This window comes from Cervus elaphus, chromosome 7 (assembly GCF_910594005.1).
Source record: "Cervus elaphus chromosome 7, mCerEla1.1, whole genome shotgun sequence".
Classification (NCBI taxonomy): Eukaryota; Metazoa; Chordata; class Mammalia; order Artiodactyla; family Cervidae; genus Cervus; species Cervus elaphus.
In genome coordinates this window covers 31,261,164-31,273,288 of record NC_057821.1, presented here as the reverse complement: position 1 = coordinate 31,273,288, position 12,125 = coordinate 31,261,164, and the positions used below count along the sequence as shown (strand labels likewise).

At 40.0% G+C, this 12,125-nt stretch overlaps 1 protein-coding gene across 1 annotated transcript; it reads left to right on the top strand.

Moving 5' to 3' along the window:
* Window positions 1-3,544: 3,544 nt before the first annotated feature.
* On the top strand, window positions 3,545-3,941 carry LOC122697472 (histone H4). The gene has a single exon (XM_043908302.1). The coding sequence runs from the start codon at window positions 3,578-3,580 to the stop codon at window positions 3,887-3,889; it is 312 nt and encodes a 103-aa protein (XP_043764237.1). The 5' UTR covers window positions 3,545-3,577; the 3' UTR covers window positions 3,890-3,941.
* The last annotated feature ends 8,184 nt before the right edge of the window (window positions 3,942-12,125 follow it).

Below are 12,125 nucleotides of genomic sequence, written 5' to 3'. Positions count from 1 at the left end.
TTTGCAAAAGTATTTTAAGATAACCCATTGCAGTGTAAGCAGCCGGGGCAATGCAATCATTTCTGGGGTTTTCTGTGATCGTACAGTTAAGGTCTTAAAATTAAGCTATTCGGCATCTGTGTTTTGTTCATTGCTGACTCCAAACTCGCTGCTCGTCGCACTCTAGGCCAATGAGCCTCAGAAACAAAATGTTTAGGCAAAGGATACTACTCAGAAAGCCGTCAGTGAGCTGTTTAGATTCTGTGACCTGAACATAAGCAATTTAACAGGCCGAGGGCCAGGGTCCTCTGAGGCAGCTCATTATGTATGATTATAATAATGAGAAGCAAGTCAAAGACAAAGTTCTAACATAGAATTGGTTCTTTGAAGCATAACCAATAAGCTACAGAAGGTAACAGGAAGGCTAGGGGTCCCGAAGCGGAGGAAATAGACTCCAAGTGGCAGACTTCCCCCGCCCCCCTCTCCCCCCACCTCTATACAAAATTTAAAGGTTTTAAATTTTGTGTTGTACTCATTATCAGAGAAATGCAAATCAAAACCACAATGAGGTACCATTACACGCCAGTCAGGATGGCTGCTATCCAAAAGTCTACAAGCAATAAATGCTGGAGAGGGTGTGGAGAAAAGGGAACCCTCTTACACTGTTGGTGGGAATGCAAACTAGTACAGCCACTATGGAGAGCAGTGTGGAGATTCCTTAAAAAACTGGAAATAGAACTGCCATATGACCCAGCAATCCCACTCCTGGGCATACACACCATGGAAACCAGATCTTAAAGAGACACGTGCACCCCATTGTTCATCCCAGCACTGTTTATAATAGCCAGGACATGGAAGCAACCTAGATGCCCATCAGCAGACGAATGGATAAGGAAGCCATGGTACATATTTACAATGGAATATTACTCAGCCATTAAAAAGAATACATTTGAATCAGTTCTAATGAGATGGATGAAACTCGAGCCCATTATACAGAGTGAAGTAAGCCATAAAGATAAAGACCAATACAGTATACTAACGCATATATATGAAATTTAAAAAGACGGTAACGATAACCCTATATGCAAGACAGAAAAAGAGACACAGATGTATAGAACAGACTTTTGAACTCTGTGGGAGAAGGCGAGGGTGGGAGGCTCAGAGTGAATAGCATTGAAACAAGTATACTATCAAGTGTGAAACAGGTCGCCAGCCCAGATTGGATGCATGAGAGAAATGCTCAGGGCTGGTGCACTGGGAAGACCCAGAGGGATGCGATGGGGAAGGAGGTGGAGGGGGGATCAGGATGGGGAACACATGTAAATCCATGGCTGATTCATGTCAGTGTATGGCAAAACCACTACAATATTGTAAAGTAATTAGCCTCCAACGAATAAAAATAAATGAAAAAAAAATTATGTGTTGTCATGATGACACCTGAACTTAAACTTTTCTCAAACCTTGAGCTAACCAATGCGTTTTTCTTATGGAAATCTTTTTTTTTTAAGCTGTGTTAATGAATGATGTATTTGCCTGGGAATCTGCGTGTCTTCAAGTCGGCTCAGCCTAAGACTCAAACCTTGAACAGATAAAGGTTCAACAAACCATTGTTATCTTACTCAAGGAAATTTTCTCTTAAGCTATGGTAATGAAACTATGTATTTGCTTGGAAAGCTGCCTTTCTTTAAATTTCATGTCAATTGTTTTATGGCGGGGGCGGGGGATGACTCACTTTAGGCCAGTGCTATCTCAAAATGCCTGTTGTGGGAGAGGGGCCTGATGCAACTCTCAGTTTTGAGGTGATTCTTTAACAGATATATAACTGCTTGCTGAAAGCTAGCGAAGGGGTCACTCTCTGTCCTTTTCTAATGCCCCCTTCTGATGTCAGAAGCTTCCTTTATCCCTGTGGGAAAAAAAGTGAAAGTGAAGTTGCTCAGTCGTGTCTGACCCTTTGCAACCCCATGGACTCTAGCCTGCCAGGCACCACCGTCCATGGGACTTCCTAGGCAAGAACACTGGAGTGGGTTGCCCTTTCCTTCTCCAGGAGATCTTCCTGACCCAGGGATCGAACCTGGGTCTCCCGCATTGTAGGCAGACACTTTGCCGTCTGAGTCACCAGGGAAGTCCTGTATATGTTAATAAAATTTTATTTCAGGTAAGCTTCGACTGTTCAAGCCTCGTCTCTGACCCCTGACCGACATTCTCTTCTTCAGAGGTCATGAATCCCGGTGTAGTTCATGGCTCTCCTGGTTGCAACTTTTCACTACTTAGCTACTTACTGCGTTTGAAATTGAAGAGGCGGATCTAGTAGTTTTAGATATTAGATGACAAGGAGGCCGACTTCACCACCAGTGTGTCTGAATGCTTGCTCTCCAAGCTGCAACTGGCCCAGAACCACATGCATTATTAAAATCTCAACCTTTATAGTTGGGATGTACAGTACTTTTAAGCTAGAGTACTAACAGGACTTGACTTGTCATGTGATAGCATAGTTTTTGACAGTTTTCTTCTAGATCCCTCTCCTTGCAATTTACCCCACCCTGCTCCACCACCTTCGGTAAAAAACTGTAAAATGATAAGCATGGTTAAAGGTAGTAGATGGCTGAAGAGCAGTTTGAAAAAAATCCTGAGTCCTTTCTCTTGTGCCAGTTTAAGAGTGAAGAATTGGAAAACTTTAAATTTCCTTCACCTCTTCAGTTCTCTTTGAAACAATGCACCTTCTCTATGTTGGCAGGAAAGCCTGGTGCCTCTGAAAAGCCCAAAGGCGTTTTCTTTTCTTTTTTCTTGAAACAATTTGCAATGTTGAAAGCATTCTAATGGAAACACAGTAGGAAGGACAAATTTTCCCAGTATGTTACAGAAATTACATTAAAGATGGTACTCTTACTGGGCAATAAATCCATAAATCTTGTTGGGTGGACAATTGATCAAAGACAAAATATAATTTATCCCCAAATTAATTCTGAATGTAACAGATTATTTGGAAACTGTAATACATAGAACAGAATTTTAGTCATAGTTTCAAGTATGATGTTAAAGTGGTATTTCAAGTGCAGCAAAAAAATTATATTAAATCTTGCTGATTAAGGAATTGGTAGAGAACTGTTTAAAACTGTGCTATGGAAAATTCATAAGCAATAATCAGACATTAATAACTTGTTATTAAAAGCTCAAGGGGAATTGATTTAAATATATCAGTATAAAGAGGTTTTAGAAGGCCATATACAGAATAGCATACATTTTCTTGGAGTCTGCGCTTTTATCTGTTCACCAAAATACCAAATTAGCTACTAGCGGAGATCTGCGTGTGGTGCGATAACAAGTTATTACTTCTCCTTTTCTGTATTTTCCACAACATTCATATTTTCGCTCGCATTCAAAAGCATTTCTAAGTCTTAAAGTAACAGAAGAGTTACCACAGTACAAAAGAACAGAGGCCTTTTTTTTTTCTTTTTTGGTCCAATTCCCCTCCCCCACTTAAGGCGTGACTTCCCGCCGCCTCCTTTCTTCAGGTTCTCAGTTCGGTCCGCCTACAGATGTATAAAGGTGCATCGCGAGGCTCGGAAATCAGGCTTTATTGGGTCTTCAGGTTTTCGGTATGTCTGGTCGCGGCAAAGGCGGGAAGGGTCTGGGTAAGGGAGGCGCCAAGCGCCACCGCAAAGTCCTTCGTGATAACATCCAGGGCATTACCAAGCCTGCCATTCGGCGCCTGGCTCGTCGCGGTGGTGTGAAGCGCATCTCTGGGCTCATCTACGAGGAGACTCGCGGGGTGCTGAAGGTGTTCCTGGAGAACGTGATCCGGGACGCGGTCACCTACACCGAGCACGCCAAGCGCAAGACTGTCACCGCCATGGACGTGGTCTACGCGCTCAAGCGCCAGGGACGCACCCTCTACGGCTTCGGCGGCTGAGTGTTTTTTTTTTTTTTCCATTCACATAACAAAAGGCCCTTTTCAGGGCTTCCCAATTTTCCTTGTAAGGAGCTGTAATTCTAGTTTCATCAAGTTCCAAACATACGCTTAATACTTTGGTCTAAAAGCCCGTCTTGTTTCTGCCCCAGGGTGCGTGCTCTCCCAGCCCCACCCTTGTACAGCGGTTGTCCCGTGCCCCGTCAAGCTCGTTATCTTGACATCCTGGGTTGGTGGGGGCCTAAAGTTGCATAACTAGCTAGTCGACGTAGCTAGTCAACGTAAAAGTTTTTGATGCCAAGTAGCTTTTTTTAAAAATCAAAATTCTTGTAGTTAAGCCGTCCAATTAAGAGAGGGTACTTTGAAAATTTCGATGATATGCAGTACATTGACAAGAAGTAAGGTATAATGGACTCTGGCACCGGCTCTTGGTAGTTGCAGCTTCAGTAGTCGCAGCATCTTGGCTCAATAGTTGTGGCTCGCGGGCTCTAGGGCACATGCTTAGTAGTTGTGGCACTTGGGCTTGGTTGTCCCGTGCCATGCGGAATCTTTCAGGACCAGGGATCAAACCCATGCTGCCTGCATTGACAGGCGGATTCTTAACCACTGGACTACAAGGAAAATCTGGGAGAACACTTGAAATTAGTATACGCATATAATCAAGTGAGTTAAAGAGTTTAAAAAGAATTTTAAAAAATAAGGTGGTTTTTTTAAAGGCGAGGTTCATAATTGGTCCTCATTAGGTGTTAATTTAAGGCTTCCCTGGTGGCTCAGAGGTTAAAGCGTCTGCCTGGAATGCGGGAGACCCCGGTTAGATCCCTGAGTTGGGAAGATCCCCTGGAAAAGGAAATGGCAACCCACTCCAGTACTCTTGCCTGGAGAATCCCATGGAGGGAGGAGCCTGGTAGGCTACAGTTCATGGGGTCACAAAGAGTCGGACACGACTGAGCAACTTCACTTTCAGATGTTAATTTATGTATTTGGTGAAATGAATACCGCTGGTGGTAAGAATTGAGAAGGGACAGTTACAGTAATGGATCAGATAAAGCAAAAGCACAAAATTTCTGGTCCACATATGCAGTGCAAATGTTTTAGACATTTTCTTAATTTTTTGGTCACTAATGTAAACATGTTCATGAAAAATGTACTTATTTTCATCTTGTGAAAAGTCTGATTTGGCATCACTAAGCAGACCAACATATATTTTGGACATAAAAAAAATCTATTCAAGATGTAAAAGATGAAAATAAATATTTTGAGAGATGCAAATGTCTTTTATGACTTTACTCTTTTTTTATCAATTTGGTTTTAATTGGAGAATAATTACTTTACAATATTGTGTTGGTTTCTGCCATATATAAACATGAATCAGCCATAGGTATACATATGTTCCCCTCTCTTTTGAACTTCCCTCCCCCCTCCCACATTTCTAGGTTGTCACAGTTGAGCTCCCTGCATCATACAGCAAATTCCCACTGGTTTTCTATTTTATATATGGTAATGTATATGTTTCAACACTAATCAATTCATCCCACCCTCTCTTTCCCTCACTGTATCCACAAGTCTGTTCTCTAGGTCTGTGTCTCTATTGCTGTCCTGCAAATAGGTCCATCAGTACCATCTTTCTAGATTCCATATATATGAGTTAATACTCGATATTTGTTTTTCTCTTTCCGACTTACTGTGATTTTACTATTGATACCAACTAAAGGGATGCAAGATGGTGAAAAGTTTTAAGTCTAATCATTAGGAGCAGATGATTTGGGATTAAACCTATACCACCATTCCCTTGTGATAATGAGTTAAGTTACATATTTTTCTGGGCCTTCTCCATTTATACAATTGAGTGATAAGGATCACTTTGATTATTTCTACGATATCATCCTATTCATTTGTATTTACAATCTGGGTGGTATATAAAGGGGAGGAGGAGCCTTCCTGAGCTTTCTGAGGATGATCACAGCATAACTGATAGGTTTGCTGTAATTTTTGTCTTTCTCTTACTCCATGTTCTCCCTTTCTATCAACCTCATCTCATTTTTTTGAATGGCATAGAATTTAAGTGCCAAAAAGGAACCCAGGCATCATGTGGGCATAAGATCTCTCTCTTATGTGGAGGCACATAAGAATTACTTCTCTGAGAAAGTTGTTGAGAAAGTTGTTTGTTTAAATGTTAATAACTGATGTTTCCCTAGACCAGTTATCAGAATCTGTGGGATTGTGTCTTCTCAAATACAACTCATTAGCACCTCTCATTTCTCCTGGTTCCACAGGCCTTTTCAAATCTAAGGGCAAATTTTGGTTTTCAATATCATTTTTTCATCAGTTTCAACTTTAAGAGAATAAAATCAAAGGTTGTGGAACTCTCAGCCCCAAGGTTCAGACCCAAATTAAGAGACAGAGCATCAATCTTTCTTTGTTGCAAAGAGAGGTCTTGTCCAGGAATTCAAGTTCTTTCCTTTCTCCCAAGAGAGGATTGAGTTCTAATTCAAGAGTTTATTTTATTTGTGGTCAATGGATTAAAGTTTGTTGCATAGAAAGATCTTGCTATAAATATCTGCTAGGTTCAGTGGTTATAGAATCGAGGCATCAGAAACCTAGGTAAACAGCCTGGCTTTTCTTTCCAGCTATGCTGGAAAACTACCCTTAAAAAGAAACCATAGTCTTTAAAACTTTAACAAATAGAAAAAATATATTGTGATTAAATGCCCTGAGAACTAGCATGTATTGCTTAACACAGTTCCATTGCTTGCTCAGGACTCTACCCTAGTCAGTACACTGTAGGACAGTCAGTAAGAAGAACTCTCTGTCAATAGCAGCAGGAATATTAGTTAACTAATTCATTTATTTATTAATTATTGAATAACTGCTAGATTTCAGACATTGTACTTGGCACTGGTGATAGTATGAGGGGGAAAAGTCCCAACTTTTTTTCTACTAGGGAAAAGACAGAAAGTAAACGAATATAAAATCATCAATCATTTTCCTATTGATACATCCAATGGCCAATAATTAGTCTTCATTTTACTTAATCTATTGGAAACACTGACATAATTGATCTTATAATTTCTCTTTGATATGCTTCTTTCACTTGGTTCCATTTTATCAGAGGCTCTGTATCTTTTGTTAGTTCATCTCTCCTCCACAGACCCTTAATGTTGGGGGATACAGGCCTAAGTTTTCACTGCTTCTTGCTCTATATTCACTCCCTTGAAGATCTTACCAAGCTCAGACTTTAAATACCATCTGTATCTCAATGACTTCCAACTTTATATTGCCAACTCAGGCTTCTCTCCTAAACTCCATAGAGACATAACCTCAATTACTTTCTTTCTTTTCTCTCTTATTTTTTTTTTTGGCCAAATGACTTGTGGTATCTTTGTTCCCTGACCAGGGCCTCAGCAGTGAAAGTGCTGAATTTTAACTACCCGACTGCCAGGAAATTCCCCCTATCCCCTAATTGCTATCTTCACATGGATGTTTGACATCCTAAAATTAACATGCCCAAAATAGAATCTTTGGTATTTCCTCCTCCTAATCTGTCATTAAATCACTCCCTGATTTAATTGATAATGACTTCATTCTACGCCATTCAATTCTTCAAGAAATCTTCCTGATTTTGCCTTCAAAATATATATGGAAACATCAATTCTCAGTACCACAGTGCTCCCACCTTGGTGGAAGGACTATCTTCTCTCCTAGGTTACTTGCTTTAATATCCTTAGTGTCTTCCCTGTTTCCACATTTGATCCCCCACCGACCTGTAGGAAATTACCCTGATGCCCTGGGAGCCTCCAATGAAACTATGAGGCAAGTTCTCCCAGGGCATAAAGAGACTCAAATCAAATTAAAATGCTAGAGATGCCTGATTTTTTAAAAATAAATTTAAACATACAGCCTGAGACAAGGAGAAAGACATGGGGTAACTTAAGGCTTAAATTAAGGGTTCAAGGAGATGGAGCACAGCTGAATCATGTAAAATACTTAATGCATCTTTTAAGTTTCACTTGTTTCTCTGCAGCAGAATTACAGCTCTGCAAATAGTATAAGAAATACATATTTCAAAATGTTTAGGAAGGCAAGATCAAGAATTTGATCAAACATGACCAGACTCTTAGATAGGTATATAATAGAATATTTAAATTTGTATCTTTTGTTCAACTTGGCCTGCTTTTTAAAAAATATTTATTTTTATTTATTACTGGCTGGGCTGAGTCTTTGTTACTGCATGCAGGCTTTCTCTAGTTACAGAGAGCTGGGGCTGCTTCCTTGTGGAGCACATGTTCTAGGGCTCGTGGCCTTCAGTAGTTGCTGCACATGGGCTCAGTAGTTGCGGCTCTTGGATTTCTAGAGCACAGGTGGATTCTTGACCACTGGACCAACAAGTTGGTCTGTTTATACGACACAGTTGTGAAAAGGGATGAAGGCCTTCTTGTTTATGGAGGATGCGCAGGAGATTCAGGTTGAATTCCTGGGTCAGGAAGATACCCTGGAGAAGGGAATGGCTACCCACTCCAGTATTCTTGCCTGGAAAATCCCATGGACAGAGGAGCCTGGCAGGTTACTGTCTATGGGGTCACAAAGAGTCAGACAGGACTGAGCAATTAACACTTTCACGCTTAGTTTTAAGCCTGTGTTAATAATCACATTCCTATGAAAAAGGAGTTTTAACAAAACCCAATCACTCTTCTGTATTGTTTTGTAACACGGCCTAGCAATGTGTATTTTATATTTTCAAAAGCATTGCTAGTATTCCTGACAGTTTATCAAAAGTTCAGTTACCTAAATAGTTTTCTAAAATTTGAGGGAGAAGGTAGCAAAAGTATAAAAAGTCTTGGGTTTTTTTTTTTTAAAAGAAGGTTTTAATAAAGGACCTTTAGTCATAATCAAATCAGTTCATTCAGCCCAGTGTAATTCAGTCCATTGTGATTAATTTTTGCTTTGTTGATTTTGGATTAAGTACCCTGCTTCTGATATGGCTTGGAAAATCTTAAATCCTGTAGTAGAGCTTGACAGTATCAGGTACAGTTACATGTCAAAGTTCTTTCGATGCATCTTCTGAAAAGCTCAATTTCAGATCTATATTTTGTGAAAGTGAAAGTCACTCAGTTGTGTCCAACTCTTTGTGACCCCACAGACTATAGTCTGTGGAATTCTCCAGGCCAGGATACTGAAGTGGGTAGCCTTTTCCTTCCCCAGGGGGATCTTCCCAACCCAGTGATCGAACCCAGTGATCGAACCCAGTGATCTCCCACATTGCAGGCAGATTCTTTCCCAGCTGAGTCACAAGGGAAGCTCAATATTTTGTAGCAGGGGCCTTAGAGATAACTGTAAAGAAAAACAGCAATCATCAGTCTGGTCAATGTAATAGTAATTAATATTATCAGTATGGAGTGGGATAGAATCCCCAATATAGGTATGATATTATAAATAGTGAGGATATTGACATTTCCCCTTTGATATATGCTGCAAGTATTTGCTACTGTTGCCTCCCATTGAGAAGGTATTTATACTGAGGAACAAAATCTGTTGGCAGTGTGTCCTTTATATGCATGCAAGTATGGTCCACCCAACTTAAAAAGTATAAATGTTACATCGATAACATTTTACCTGGTTAACTTAGGGATGTATAGTTTCTAGTTTTTATTTGTCCTCCTTTTTCAAATATTGCACAATACATACAACAGAACAATTGTCACAGTTGTATATGCCTAATTACAAATGTAAATGAGAGAACAAACCTTACGTGTTAAATAGATAATACCAATGGTTTCATTATTCAAAATTTGGGGTCTAGGTTTAGAGAAGGTAATATCAAAAAGAAGTCAGGCTATAAATATAATAATAGATTTCTAAAGACAAATACTAAAACACTACATATAAGATAACGTTAAATTATGTACTGAATATTTAAGGATTTTTTTTCTGTGGGGGTTTTTGTTTCTTTGTTTTTAAGAACTGAGAGACTTCTGTCAGAATTATTCAAGACATCAATGGAAAGCCACAAAAATAGTAATAGATCCTCAGAAAATGTGGGAATATAGCTAAAAGTAATACCTCCCAATTCAGAAAAACCGCTGCACAAAGGGAGTGAAAACAGAAAAGCTTTATGCCTGAATAAGCATTAAACCAGAATGTGAAGCACATCACAGGCAATTTTGCTAAAGGGATTGCAAAGCAAGGAGAGAAATCGCTCTCTTTTATACAGCGAAATGGATAAAATCGTCTCAAAAATTAGTAGACATGGCAATTTGTAATCTTGTAATAATGGAAGTTAGGCCCCTCTCTTTCTGGGAAACAGATCCAGTTATCTTTGATTGTGCTTCAGAGGTGGGGCTAGGGTTGTTGAAAAAATATTCCTGAGTTGGGAGACTGGCTAGATGAATATTTAGCATTTGATTTTATGAAGATTAAGTATTGATGAGATAAGGGAATTTTTAGCTTCAGATATAAAAATATGTAAACCTAGTCATTTTGTCTTTTTTTTTACATGTAAGCAATTGCTACCCTTCCTTAGTGATCAATGCAAAGAAATAGAGGAAAACAATAGAATGGGAAAGACTAGAGATCTCATCAAGAAAATGAGGGATACCAAGAGAACATTTCATGCGAAGATGAGCACAATAAAGGACAGAAATGGTATGGACCTAACCGAAGAAGAAGATATTAAGAAGAGGTAGCAAGAATACACAGAAGAACTATACAAAAAAGATCTTCATGACCCAGATAAACACGAAGGTGTGATCACTCACCTAGAGCCAGACACCCTGGAATGCGAAGTCAAGTGGGCCTGAGGAAGCATCACTATGAACAAAGTTAGTGGAGGTGATGGAATTCCAGTTGAGCTATTTCAAATCCTAAAAGAGATTGCCATGAAAGCGCTGCACTCAGTATGCTAGCAAACGTGGAAAACTCAGCAGTGGTCACAGGACTGGAAAAGGTCAGTTTTCATTCCAATCCCAAAGAAAGGCAATGCCAAAGAATGTTCAGACTACTGCACAATTGCACTCATCTCTCAGGCTAGCAAGGTAATGCTAAAAATTCTCCGAGCCAGGTTTCACCAGGATGTGAACCATGAACTTCCAGATGTTCAAGCTGGTTTAGAAAAGGCAGAGGAACCAGAGATCAAATTGCCAACATCCACTGGATCATTGAAAAAGCAAGAGAGCTCCAGAAAAACATCTACTTTTGCTTTATTGACTATGCCAAAGGCTTTGACTGTGTGGATCATAACAAACTGTGGAAAATTCTTCAAGAGATGGGAGTGCCAGACCACCTGACCTGCCCTCTGAGAAATCTGGATGCAGGTCAAGAAGCAATAGTTACAAAAAAAAAAAAAAGAAGAAGCAGCAGCAGTAGTTAGAACTGGATATGGAACAACAGACTGGTTCCAAATCGGGAAAGGAGTACATCAAGCCTGTATATGGTCACCCTGCTTATTTAACTTATATGCAGGATACATCATGAGAAATGCTGGGCTGGGTGAAGTACAAGCTGGAATCAAGATTGCCGGAAGAAATATCAATAACCTCAGATATGCAGATGACACCACCCTTATGGCAGAAAGCAAAGAAGAACTAAAGAGCCTCTTGATGAAAGTGAAACAGGAGAGTGAAAAAGTTGGCTTAAAACTCAACATTCAGAAAACTAAGATCATGGCATCTGGTTCCATTACTTCATGGCAAATAGATGGGGAAAGGTCGGAAACACTGACAGACTATCTCTGGGGGCTCCAAAATCACTGCTGATGGTGACTACAGCCATGAAATTAAAAGATGCTTGCTCCTTGGAAGAAAAGCTATGGCCAACCTAAACAGCATATTAAAGGCAGAGACATTACCAACAAAGGTCCATCTAGTCAAAGCTATGATTTTTCCAGTAGTCATGTATGGATGTAACAGTTGGCCTATAAAGAAAGCTGAGCACCAAAGAATTGATGCTTTTGAACTGTGGTGTTGGAGAAGACTTGAGAGTCCCTTATACTACAAGGAGATCCAACCAATCCATCCTAAAGGAAATCTGTCCTGAATATTCATTGGAAGGTCTGATGCTGAAGCTGAAACTCCAATACTTTGGCCACCTGATGCGAAGAACTGACTCATTGGAAAATACCCTGATGCTGGGAAAGATTGAGGGCAGGAGGAGAAGGGGACAACAGAGGATGAGATGGTTGGATGGCATCACCGAACAGTGGACATGAGTTTGAGTAGGCTCTGGGAGTTCGTGATGAGGCCTGGTG

Coding starts and splice junctions, on each gene's coding strand:
- LOC122697472 (XM_043908302.1), top strand. CDS start 3,578: ATGTCTGGTCGCGGCAAAGGCGGGAAGGGTCTGGGTAAGGGAGGCGCC.